Raw genomic sequence first — 13,746 nt, 5'->3', positions numbered from 1 at the left:
CTGCCTGCTGAGTGAAAGCAATTGTACAGGTAAGGTGAGGAGGTTCTAAGCTCCGTTCTCCAGTAAGGAATTCACACAGTCTGCCTGGGCAGATTGTTTCAGCAGCATGTGCTTCATCGAGGTCTCAGCTCACTGAAAAGGCTGCTGCTGTTGGTCATAAAAATAAGTAGTGTCATTTTCTCTTTGCCACGGATTCTTTCATCCAATCATATTCCTGTATGCAAATATACCACGGCTGGCTCAGATAAAAAGCACAAATAAAGCCAAGAGCTCAGTCAGGGCAAAAATCACCGTATCCCTTTTATACCTTCTTTCACCTGTGTTTCAGGAACATCCTCAGGCTTCTCAACTGAAATAATGAAGAAACAAGGCTCAGATGGCAGTCCTGCTCCGGTTATGCCCCCGCTGCCAGAACCATTAAAAAATCTGAAAATCGAGTACACCAAGGTTAGTAGCACTTGCTTTTCCTAATCTTTTTTATGCATCCACTTCAGACAGGAGGATGTTCTCATTTCAACCTTATGTGAACTATGGAAGACACTGTAAACCAGTGCTTATAATGTTTATTCTGGTTGAATTCTGATTTCACACATATTAGCAAATGATCTGTGATCCTTTTAACCTAATTTAAAGCACCCATATGTGCATGCATGATAGAATTGTTCCACATTCCACTTGGTGCGGGTGCTGTTTTTCTCCTGAAACAAATCTTGATCAGTGATAAGTTTACCAGAAAGGATACATGGGACAAAGAAGGAAATGTTTCTACTACATTATTTTTCAGAACAGTGAATTAAAACAGCAAATTAAGATGCTAGCATATTGCATTGTGTTATAATCAGATTCAAATAGTTATGCCAGATAAATTTACATGGAAAGGGATGCGTGAAAACAAAACTAAAATAAAATTAATTCTGGTCACATATTTACATTAGAGAAAATGAATGTGGTTTTGAATTTGTTTTTCAGGTAAAAAAGGAGCTAATGAACTAGATATAGTCTACCAATCTAACTATGCAATATTACCAGAAACTCCTCAAAACAGAAAATTCTTTCCATGTAGAGTTAGAAATCTACAGATAAAGAAGGTCTGAATCCAGACTTGTGTTTCCAGCTTTAAAAGACTCTTTGCTGATTTTATATCATAATATTGTATCATAGCACACAGATATTTGCTAGAACTTTGGAAAAATGTTGACAGAAGCTTTGCCCTCTGAAACATTCAGGTTGGAATTGATCAGAAAGAACCCCTTAACTCTGGAGATTCTTGGTTACTGTTCTTTTCTTTTTCTTGATACCATTGCAAGGCAAATAATTTTATTTTCTAAAACCACTGCTTAATTTCTTTTCCTAGAGTAGGTGTTCATCTAAATTAGTTCTTTTAAATTCCATGCTATCCTTTTTTCCAAATGGAAAATTTAACCATGTTCCACTACATGTCTTTCTTGAATAAATCACAAAGGATCTTATTTTGTAAATATTTAACAGGAAAGATATATAGTTCTGCCATGTAGTAGCCTGCTACTGCTGTTACTGTCTCAAAAAAAAATTATTTTAGTCCTTGATCTTTTAGCTTTTTAAAGGAAAACAACTGATATGCAAAAAACCACCACGTGATGTAACTGAATATAAAAACCACAAATTCCTGTAAATATTTCTATGCTTTTAAAATATTTCGTTATTAAGAATCGATTCTGTTAGTACAAAAAAGCAACCGAAGGACAGCCAGCATTGTTAAAAAGTCTAGTTTGTAGTGTGCAGTCAAGGAGAGGGTCACATAATAAACATTTCTTTTGCCTTGACAATAGGTACCATTTCCTTTAAAACTGCATAAAAATTCTAACAGTATAGAAAAGCAATGCCCCTGTTTACAAAATCTAGCATGCCTCTGGAGGCTTGATTTTTGCAATTCTTTCCTCCTCTCTTCAAATATCACACAGGATTGTCTGAAAGCCCAGCAGTGTACTGAGGGACAGGGAGCTGGGAAAACAGAAATGTCACCCCATGTGCCACACTCATCCCCCAGTTTAACGAGGCCTTTGCACTCTTGTGTACCCATCCCATTCCTCTCCTGTCCCACACAAGCTGGAACATGGCATGTGGGTGGCTAGTAGCACTGGAAGGATCAAGATGAGGGAAGCACTAATTGCTGCTGATGCATTAACCTTTCTGTCTAAATCAGCTAGAACCAGATCCTTCATCTTCACAACCTCCAATTTATCCTTTTCTGCCATTGCATAATACCAACAGTCCTCACAAAAGGACCTGAAGAGAAATCTGCAGGAGATGTTCCAAGGACTCTCTTTACTTAACAGTCTCTCTATTTTCTTTTCTGTTTGGGATCATTTGTGGCTTTTCACAAGGTCGCTTAACCAAATGATCTATAGGTCAATACAGATATATTTTAGAGTAAACCTTTTACATATGGTATAACCCTTAACACTCTTCATGAAATTCAACTTTCACACATCAAATCAAATGTATTTTAAACACTGGAATTGGCTTGGATTTTGAACCATAAAATAAACTTGAGTTGGTTTCGTATATGAACCTCCTTTAAAGATATTTCCATTAACCCAGTGAGTTTTGGTAGCTAGCTAAAAATGTGTTAGTAAATATTTTACTTAGTCAACACTGAGGAATTAGACAATGATTACTTGACAAATGCTTTCTGCCGTGATGCTTTCACATCCACTAAACCCTGCAGTACTCCTTTAATCAGAGAAACTCAGATTAGTTAATTATTAGGTTGTCAAATTGCATGAGGGGAAGAAAAGAGCTGAACATTCTCTTGCTCAGCCACATGTGGAATAGCAGGAAGAAGTCTGGAAGGGTAAGACACTCTGAGTAAAGAAAAATTATAGCTGAACATTAAAATGCTGCAGCCACTAGCTTCAAAAACAAAGGCCAGGCATAAAAGCTCAAAAATGGAGCTGGAATATCTGGGGAAAGGTAATGAGCTAGCGAGTTACTACAGAAACTTACTCTTTTTAAGATCAGCTCACTTTGTGGACACAGAGTCCCTAAGTGGAAAATCAAAAAAGTTACCTAATATTTAATAGAAAGAGTATGTTCTATGATTATTAGTCCATTGCAGCAGTAAAATGTAATTCCTCCATAAATAATAGCATATTGCAAGGGAGAGAAAGAAAGTTACATGGAATATTAGCCAAATATAAAATTCTTGTAAGGAAAAACTTGACGGGGGAGGAAAAAAAGAGATTTCACAACAACATCTATATTGACATATTACTTTAAAGCTTAAATTTTCATTCTTTGGTAGTACTTTAAGAAATGCCACATATTTTAATCTTTTTAATCAAAGAACCCAGTGAGATTCCATAATGTAATTTTAGACGAGTAAATTTGAACTTCTAGCACTTGAAATGAGCCTTATCTTGGGCCACAAAACTTTAGGGCTTAGATGTCTCTGTCAAATTTACTACTGAGTAAATTTTTATTGAGTTATTGTACTCAGGAATACCTGGGTGGCTGTCGCAATCTGCGTAAGCAGAGTGAACAGGTTCAACAGTTACTCAGCACTGTGCACCCCCTCACAGGAGGGATGCTGAGCTGCCTCCAGCACGTGTCCAGCTTCAGCCCTGGTGCCTCCTCCTTGTTCCTGGCCTGTACAAACGTGCTCTTTGTGAAATCCCAGCTTCACAGTCCACATGAGAAGGCTTGAGACCCATCAGATGAGGAAGGGCTCAAATCTGGTGATTACTTTTATCTCTGTAAAACAGGAAACCGGGCTCGAATGAAGAGGATTGTCAAGAAAGGTTTTGTTATAGCCAGGGAAAAATTTCAGGTTCCAAAAGAGGAAAGAGGCTTTACTTTTTCTTACACTGTAAGTTTGGAAGAGTTTCTGATATATAAAGAGAAGATAGCTTAGACCTTTATTTCCATGTTTAAAAAGCTATCCTTAACAGCTAAGTTAGGGAAGGTCCACTTCTTAGTTAGTTCCATTACCTTTCTTGACTACATCTCTGTATGAATTATAATGTAAATCAAAATTAGTGAATTGTTTAAAAATTCCTCCTGAGCAAACAGTGAGTTTATAGAAAGATGCTGAATATAGAAACAGTGACACAGCAGAAATTTTCTTTTTAATCTGTACTTCTAAGTTATTTTGCAGAGGCACTGAATCCTGAAAGCCTGTACAGACTGCATAGCAAAAAGTTATGATTCATAAGATGATGACACCTAATGTAAAGACCCTAAAATTTTTTTCAGCAGAGCTATTGTGTTGTTTGTCAGAAGCAAAGCTGTACAGAGTAAAATGCTTTCCTCCCTCATGTAGCACAGGCACAAATATGGCACTTCCCATCTAGCAGATACTGCAAAATGAATTCAAAATTCTTTCAAAGTACTCCAGAACTGAAGGAAAATAAACCATTGAGATGGCAAAAAAGGAAAGGCAAAGTTCAGGTCTCTTGTCTCCATTCTCTGCTCAGGTCATCTGAGTGACAAAACCAACTGTGTACAAGGACAGAAAGAGTGTAGCCTTGCAGGTTACTTCAGCACCAAATGGATGGTATTAGACCATTTGAACTGAAATCAATCATTTCAGAAATGCAAGGTTTTATTGCCCTATGACATTGAGGAATAACAACATCAGAGGGTTTTTGACTGATGCTGCCTGTGCTTTATTTAAAATACTCAACAGTCTAGAGTCTCATCTGCTGCAAGTCTGTATTTCCACTTCTACTGCAAAGAAATCTGAACAGTCATTTACTCTTTGGGTTGTTGAAATAATAACTTAAAAAACCTTCTCTCCGAAAATTCCAGTGAAGTAACAGTTACAAAATGTCTGTAACTAGATTGCTAAATCTTTGCAAAATGAATTTGTAGCCCTACACCAGGTGGGCCCTAGACAGCCACCACAGACCACCCAGTGCTCAGCACTCGTCACAGAGGGGCAGGTCCTTTGTGTTTGTGGCTGAGGAGCTGCCAGTGGAGCTCTGACTCGCTGACAAAACACTCCAACCTATTGCAAGGTGATGCCAAGCATTGTTTTCCTCAGCAGGTCAAGGCTGCTGCTGGAGGCTGCTGTCAGCTGGTACTTCAGAGCTGCCTGGATTTAGAGACCCACACCCTGTTTGCAGAAAATACTTTATGGGCATGGCTGCATGCACGTTTATGAGTGCAGCTGCCTGAAATGTGTTAATACAGCTTACATGAGAGTTTTGGTTTTTTCCTTTCCCATCTTTCTCACCCCCATTTTGCAAGGCCACCATCTAGCTTACGAAAGACATACGGATAGTTTGATTTATGTAACTCTGATACAATGTTGTATGCATGTGTATTACAATGAAGCTATGTTTTAAACAGGAATGGTATTGGAAATATTAATAAGAAATATATTCTAAACTAATATTATAGGTGATATTGATTGGTGCAACAAATGTAGTATTTAAAAAAGCACTTAAAATATTTCCAAAAATGGTATGTTTTTCTATTATTCCTTTCACAGACAGATATGAATTTGGCATACTGTAACATCATGGCAGTGTTATGTTAATATTTACCTTTTACTTTGTCTCTTTTCTTGGCAATGGCTTTTGTCATATATGGAGGGGCTTGACAGCTGGCCTGCAAGCAAAGCTGAGTTAATAGAAGAAATAACACTTGATGATTTTCGGGTGTATCCATAGCAAGGAAGAAGACAAGGCGTCAGCATGGAAACCGATTAGAAAAGATACATGAGAATTTTTGTAAGCTAGACTACGTGCCTAAGTAGATGTGTATATGTGCCTTATTAAATTTCTGTAAAACTTTTGCCAATTATATTGACGCTGATTGCTTTGCACCAATGAACATATTAAGTTATTGTGATGTAGTTAATGACTTAAGATCACGCTTTGTTAAGGGATATAAACTGGAGAACACGCAGAAGAAAAACCTTTTTTCTTCCTGGACCTTGGTCACGTGTGTATGTCACCTCAGGTCTAAGGGTTACTGTCATATAAACCATTTAACTGCTGTCTCTGTCCTTTTACCACAGTTGGAATTTTGTGTGGCTACTCTTATAACTTGCTTCATAGCCTATAAGAAATTTCTATGGACTTAGATATTTATTTCACAGAGAGCTTTTGTTAAATCAGGACTTTTCTGGTCATTCCTGATGGTCAGAGGTGGCCATGACACTATATAAGTTGCCCACATAATGACACACAGAAAAATACAGAACTAAATTAATATAATAGAGGAATATATTAACAGATTATTGCCATATCCATTTATGGATATTAATTTTATCAATATTGATGGCTAATAATAAACTATTTACCAATCATTAACAACTACGCAACCAGTTTTAATATTGTGCAGAAAATGAATTCCCTGGAATCTGTCACATTTTAATGACATGTGGTTGCAGGGGAAGGATTTATTTATTCCTCATGTTTCTGTGACAAAAACCATTTATCCTGCAGTTCTGGCACCTTGATACTGCCCTGCCATGTCTTGAGTCAACCATCATCTGCTTTGCCTACACCAAAGTATCTTCTGGTTCTCTATTTCAAAGTTCCTGTTACTGGAAGCAGCAGCACTAGGTTCTTTGTCCCAATGGAGAGTGCCAGCTGATCTCACTGCTAGGCTCCAGTAACTGTGGGCAAGGTGCCTTGACTCTGGGGAGAAGCACAACCTGAGCTCTGGAAGCCACTGAGGAGGGAGTGCACCAGCCCACCAGCATCAGGAGGGTGGGCTCAAGGTATGGTAGGACAGCCTAGCATGGCACAGCCATTTCAGCATTGGCTTGAGCCCAGAGAGCACAGAGGGTCAGGCAGACAAGGACGGGTGCTGTTAGTTTTGGACTCTATACTTTATCTTGCCCACTCCAAGAAGTGGACAAAACACTTATTAGAAACTTACACCTCCTCTTTTTAGCAGCTGTGCATTTATGGTGTCTTTTCAAAGAGCATTTCCTTTCTGCTTTATGGTTAACCTACAGTTAAAAAAGAAACTAAACCACTTTGATCATTTTACCAACAGTGCTCCAGAGATGGCAGGCTCTAGAGTAGTACAGGTCTCGTGCACCCACAGGTAGGACCCAGGCTCTGTTTTACATTTGTGAACAGAGAGAAGTACATCAAATTTCAGCCAGGGGTCCTTTAGTATGTCCCAAGCACACAGAACCATCTGGGTGCAATTCTGTGCAAGGTGCTCTAATACAACCCTACCTGAGCAGGGAGATTGGACCATATGACCTCACTGTGGTTCCTTCCAGCCTTAGCCATTCCAGGATTCTTTAACTCATTCAATTGACCATGACAGGGTGGTTTTGAGTCTCAGCTTCAATTTCAAAAATCCCTGCTATTGCTTTTGTTTATTTGTGGGTATGATTTGGTTTGGTTTTGGTTGGGATTTTCTTTTTTTGGCAGGAGAGACTGAAGATAAATCAAAGCAAAGCTAATTAACAGAGTAATCTCCAAGGTATTCTGCATTCAATATACTACACTGACTAAATCCAAGGACTGGTTTACTTGTGTTAGGCCATGAAAGGACCTGCATTGCTCCCAGCCCTGAGAGTACAGGAACTCAGGGTGTTTTCCATAGGTCATTTAGGGCTGAACCTCCCTCCTACTTCAGAGACAGGAAGGACCACTTTACACCAGCATATTTTTATGCCATGAAACAAAATAAAAAAGCAATGGAGAGAAAGTTTTCCTCTCCAAAGGAAGTGAATTTTAAAAAGCTGGTCCTGGTTAAGCGTGTCTGTGATTACTCATCTCTTCAGAGTAATGTAATAACAGCTACCCAGCTGTAGTTCAGGCATCTATCAGTCTGGCAGCTCTCAGCTATGAAAGGTAGGTTTATTCACTGAAACACGGAACAGACAACAACTGTGTATGTGTTACTAATACTGTTGCACTCTTTCTTCCCCTGCAGATATTTATAAACAATGAATGGCACAACTCAGTCAGTGGTAAAAAATTTGCAGTCTTTAACCCTGCAACTGAAGAGAAAATCTGTGAGGTTGAAGAAGGAGACAAGGTAGGGTTTTCTTCCTTGCCCTTAACTGCAACTTTAATTTCCGTGCATCTTAAAAGTAGGAAGGCAAGCAGCCATTTGTGCAATGTAAAACCACCTCAGAGGGACCTACTTCATCCTGCACACTCTCTTTCACAAACTCTTTTTTAATAAACCATAATATTTTTCGGAAAGAGAGGCTGAAAAACTGCTTTACCTGCGGCTCATATGAGAAAAGTTCTGAAGAAGCTTTTTTTTGCTTATCTGTTTTACTAATATTATTGATTCTTTTTCTTATGCTCATTGACATCTAAAAAATTTAGGTGGGATTTTATTTTTCTCTTCTATTTTCTTCGTTACAAATTAATATATTCTTGTTCATGGCACATTTATATAAGGCTTTTCCTTGCAGAAAATATAAAAAGGACAAATACCTACCATTTCCCACAAATTCTCTGAGGATCACTACCATGAGTATTTTTAGCTAAACGTGGTCTCAGTATTGCCCCCTACAAATATTTTGTTTTGTGAAAAACATATTGGAACATAGTCCTAAAAATTACTTTCAAGTTGAAGGGAGCCTATCAAATAGTCACTAATTCCACAAAACAGACCTCCTTAATGCATGTTGAATCAATGAAGCAGATGACTAAAAATATTACTCAAAACTGTAAAGAAACATAATTTTTTAAAATTTTTATGAGATTCTGTAGTAGAACATTTCAGACAGATGCCATGTAATCACAGATATAATGAAAACCTAGGCACTTGTCTCTGTATTTTTGTTACATTTTGTGTTTTTCTTATGACCAGGATTTGCCTAGTGCTACCCTACAGTTTAAAAATAATGAAGGAGGTAGTTTTTTTTATATGGGATAGACAATGTGCTTAACAGCATTAAAAGTACTGAGCAAAGAAAGGGTTTGTTGATATATTCTGAGGAAGTAAATACAAGAAATGAAGGTCTTATTTCTACTTTATGAGATGACTGTAACTGGAAATAAAGCTGGTTTTATAATTACTGGTTTGGTTCTTGCACATATAGATTTAATTTTCAACAGTTTCACTTCAAATTTAATTTTCCATCCAAAAATGAATTTTTTTTTCACATTTCTCACAAAATGATATATTCATTTTAGTCAAGAAACAGGCATCTCTACAATGCTGCGTATAAGAAGCATTTCTTAAGTTTAGCATCAAAATGTTAAACACATTTTAATCCAGTAGAACTAATGTAAAACTTGTAAGTTTGTCTGTGTTCTAAGTTCACCAAAAATTATTGCCAACATAATAAGCACATGCTTTTTTCAAAATCTTTTCATTTACTGTACAGAAATTCACACTGAAATAAAATTCTCTTTTGAGAAATACACTCAGAATGATGTAATAACAGCTATCCAATTTTAGTTCAGACATCTATCAATTAAATCTTTCTCACTCTGGTCTGTAATCTCATCTAATAATTTCTGTCTCTAATGCTGCCTAGTACTTGAGCAATAGTGACCACCAATTAGTAAGAAGGTCATAATGATGTCATATTTCAAACATTTTCATAGAGAAACATGGCTAAGAAAGTTCTAATTATTTCACCGGGAATGAAATAATTTAAAAAAATCCAAACACCTGAAGTTTTTCAAAGGTTTTTCTTTTCTTTAATACCACTATAAGTAGTGCTGAGACACTGATAATTTATCATCCCAAATTAAATTACTTGTATCCTGCAACTGTTCAGTTATCATTCAAAATTTTTGTAGCTTTATTTCCTGACAAGCTCTCTAACAATTCGTTAAATAAAAGAGATCATACTATTCAAAACACAGGTTTGCTTTCTCTTCAATAATTTTGCAAACTAATGTGTAATGACAACTGCTATTAAGTAAATTGCCTAGTGAATTGTGCAGATCTAGTAAATTACATGGCCATTATGAACCTAATATGCAAGAGGCTAGACTTCAGACAATGAACCCAGAGATTTTAGGAATTTAATTTGTGCATACAATAGGGTTGACAAAGGGCTGTCCACTGCCTTGCAGTGGCATTTTAAAAAACAAGAGGAGATTACAAAGAACAGACATGTATGTGGGTGGGAATTGTTTGCTTCCAGTTTGATGGCTCTTTCAAGCTACATTCCTAATCCTAAAGACCCCTAGTGATAATAAAGCAGCTCATCAAATGGTCAGCATATGTAAACTAAAGGTACTTCTGTAAAAAATCTAAACCAGCTCAGAAAGGAGGTTTTATACTCATAGAATAGATTTATGTAATGAAATTAAATTTATACAGTTGAAGAACAATATTTTTTATTACTTTTCATTCGCAGCCCTCTATTACTCTTATACTATTTTTCTCAGTTTCAATTACTCCTGCATTTCTAGTAGAAAGAACACCAGACAATGTAGATTTAATTTACATCATTCATACTCATATGATATTTTTTCTCCTTCTCCTTTTCCAGTTAAGGCCAAGCCACTGCCCTTAGTCCTACTGCAAAGATGTAGAAAATCTATGATAAGGTCACAGATCATGATGAGGTGATTGACAACATGCTGACAGATTCTGAAGAAAATCAGTTCTTAATTTGGTAGATTTTAGGTGCCTGGTGTAGGTGATTGGTCAGTATCACTCTATAGAAATGGCTATGCTATTCGTATAGTTCCTTCCTACCTTTTCCAAACTTTTCTGGAAAAACTTTTGGAATTTCTGTGGCCTTCTGCTTCACAGGTCTGTCCTGGGCTTTCCAAGCCACTACCACACCCCACTCAAAGATTCTTAAAATTACTTGATGACTACCAATAGCAGTTAAAGATTCAAGACCAAGTTCACATTTAAAACAATTGACCATAGTGTTGACTTTGTTGAATTTGCTGACTTAATCAACCTTGATAATGATTTCCCTGGAGGAGATATTAGCATACAGCAGGACAAAAAAAAATGTTTGAAAGATATCCTTCAAACATTGCATGCAAATTCTCTGGGAGACGTGGCCTATATATTAACTCCTTTTTATTCTTTTTTTCCTCAAAATTTTTCTTTTCTGACAAAAAATCTAGATTAAACCTCTTTTCTATGTCACCATTTTCATTGGTAAATTTTAAAAGAAATATTGAAATACTGAAGAATTCCAAGTACTAAAAGCCTTTTTTCAAGAAATTGTTCTTGCTTTTCCTTAAATCCTGGAATACCCTTTGCACAGAATAGTTTCATTCTAGATTTTTCTTCTATAGTGGAAACCAAATGATAAATAACAAAATATGTGATAAAAAATATTAATGGACCAACAAATTAGCTGACATATGCAAAGACAGTGCTTAAACTTCAAAATACCTAGGCTTAGCTTTGTAAACATGCCTTCTTTTAATTTTTAAAGTAATTTTATACATAAATATTTCTTAAAACCCTCAAAAATAAATTTACTGGTTTGTCTTCCTTAATAATAAATTTGTGTTGATTTTATGAAACATCCTAAGGAACAGGCTTTTCTAACATGGGCTTCATTGCCCCTGTAAGATACTTTCAGATGATAGGTAATTAAGCATTTACCTTACAGACTCAGGCTTCTCTTTGTAAATAAAAGAGATGATATCATTAATGCATATGCTTAGTGTATAGGAAGGGCTTAAAAATCTAAATTTTAAAAATAAAGTTCTTTGATGTATTTTTATTTTGGAAACTTTGAGAACCCATCTGTTTCTCACAGAATTTTACATTCCTGAAATAACAACAGAAGGGTTTGAAAGAAAATAGCCCACGTATTCAACATTACTGGTACTAATTTTTATTAGATTGGGGTTTTTTTCTCTTATTTCAACTTTCTGTCAAACTTATGCTGAACTTCACACATGGAACAGCAGAAAAAAGGCTTATGACAGAGCCGATTATTGATCACCTAAGTGTTTTTGTTTTGCCTACAGGCGGACGTAGACAAGGCAGTGAAAGCAGCTAGAAAGGCTTTTGAGCTCGGGTCAACCTGGCGCACAATGGATGCCTCAGAGCGAGGAAGGCTCTTGAATAAACTCGCTGACTTGGTGGAAAGAGATCGTCTGATTCTAGCTGTGAGTACGAGATGTGAACAAAAGGACAAGAAGGAAAGTCCTGATTTTTACAGAAGGGTTCAGGAGAGTTTAACAGCCAACTCTTTGGAAAGCTAGGCTGGCTCACTACTTGCTTTTTTCCTCTGTAACAAATGGACTTCTCTAAGCTGGCTTGCACGCTGGTCTCTTAACACCCTATATCCACAAAGTACTTGAGTATTTGATTAGCTTTAAATTGATACTTACACTGCCTACAACCACAGTAATTTGAATCACTGATTCTTAAGGGCCCAGTAATATTGACTCAATGGTTAATGCTCGTCTAAACCAAAGTCTGAATCAAGGCCTAAACTTAAATCAAAGCCTGAATCAAGGCCTAAACTCAAAGCCTGGCTCCATGCTTATAGATGATACAAATCAGAACTAGGAAAGTTGGAACTTCATGACTCTAAATTTTCTTATCCCTGGTCCTTCATTTACTCCAGCTTGCTACTAGTAACTGTTGATAAAGCTTAAGGAGAACCAAAGGCAACAATGGATTATTTTAAAAAGAGCAATAACATGAGTGCTGGGGCATGATGCCCTCTCCTTACAAACCACTGTGTACTGGCTATTTTACCACACTTAACAGAAGCCACATAACTTGTAATGCTCTCACCTACAGATTGTGCGCTAAGGCAAGAAATGACATATAAAATAGAAATACACCACCAATTTGATAAATGGTAGTATCCTCTCCACCTTGCTTAAAACTCCACTTATGATGCTATTATTAAGGTGACTTCTCTGCTATTTCAAGCACATTCTGGAATTAAAATTTAGGTGGGATAATAGTTTGTGCTGAAGATGAATCCTGGTTTTCTACAAACAGCATAAAAATTTAGGCAGGGAGGAGTATCCAACATTCAGGATGATCACTCAGACTGATCTAGCTACAGTTTGAAGTATTTAGCCATTAGACACAAAATATGCTGTAGGTAAGCTCATAAAATTTAAACCTTCAGATATGTGAAATCTGCAAGGCATCTGTTGCCCATTATATAGTAGAGTATCTCAGGAGAAATCTTGTGTGGGTGGAACTTATGTCCTTCAAAATGCTAGATTTGAGTTGAGAGTGACCAAATTCAAAGATAGCTATATTCTAAATACAGCAGTATGCCCTCTTGTCCATTGAATAATTGGATGAGCTGGCATTTCTTTCTTCATTGTACAGTCTAAGGCCCTACAAACGCAAAAAGGATGAAGATACAATCTTTTTTTCCACAGGAAAGATGGAACATTGAATTAGTTTTTGTTTACATTTGCCATTTTCATAATATAAAATAATTGCTTTTCTCTGGGGCCCCTCCCAGGTCTCTATTTTACTGATTTTATTTGTATTTCCTACAACATAATCACTTTATTAATTATTTTCCTTTACAGAAAGGGTATAGATGAGTGAAGTGCTTTCCAGATTTTGATGAAGCGAGATTTTCTCCACTCAGTTTATCCTACCTGCAAAACTAGGTCTATAGAGTAACACATACTCCCACAGACTAGAGATCAAAACAGATGTCCAAAGCTCATTGCAAAGTCATTTTCCTGTGATCATGCATGTGACCGGGATGAAAATTATTCCATTTCAGTGCTTTATTTGTTGATAAGATGTTTCAGAGGCTCAGCAGACCTATAGATAGCCAACTGAAAGAGTAAGTCAAAGCAAGGTACTGGAAGAGCCACTGAGAACTGTTACTATAAATTCAAT

General features: G+C 36.7%; 1 protein-coding gene across 1 annotated transcript; it reads left to right on the top strand.

Annotated features, from left to right (window-relative positions):
* Positions 1-243: 243 nt before the first annotated feature.
* Positions 244-12,119, top strand: LOC132342029 (aldehyde dehydrogenase 1A1-like). The gene is made up of 3 exons (XM_059874207.1): positions 244-447; positions 7,891-7,995; positions 11,883-12,119. The coding sequence occupies exons 1-3, from the start codon at positions 358-360 to the stop codon at positions 12,117-12,119; spliced, it is 432 nt and encodes a 143-aa protein (XP_059730190.1). The 5' UTR covers positions 244-357.
* The last annotated feature ends 1,627 nt before the right edge of the window (positions 12,120-13,746 follow it).

The sequence above is a fragment of the Haemorhous mexicanus genome, chromosome Z, assembly GCF_027477595.1.
Source record: "Haemorhous mexicanus isolate bHaeMex1 chromosome Z, bHaeMex1.pri, whole genome shotgun sequence".
Classification (NCBI taxonomy): domain Eukaryota; kingdom Metazoa; phylum Chordata; class Aves; order Passeriformes; family Fringillidae; genus Haemorhous; species Haemorhous mexicanus.
This window is presented reverse-complemented; position numbering and strand designations above follow the sequence as displayed.

Bases quoted from the DNA above. Each gene is read 5' to 3' on its own strand.
- LOC132342029 (XM_059874207.1), top strand. From the start codon at position 358: ATGAAGAAACAAGGCTCAGATGGCAGTCCTGCTCCGGTTATGCCCCCG. The intron at 448-7,890 runs GTTAGTAGCACT...CTTCCCCTGCAG, and splicing joins TGAAAATCGAGTACACCAAG to ATATTTATAAACAATGAATG. The intron at 7,996-11,882 runs GTAGGGTTTTCT...TTTTGCCTACAG, and splicing joins AGGTTGAAGAAGGAGACAAG to GCGGACGTAGACAAGGCAGT.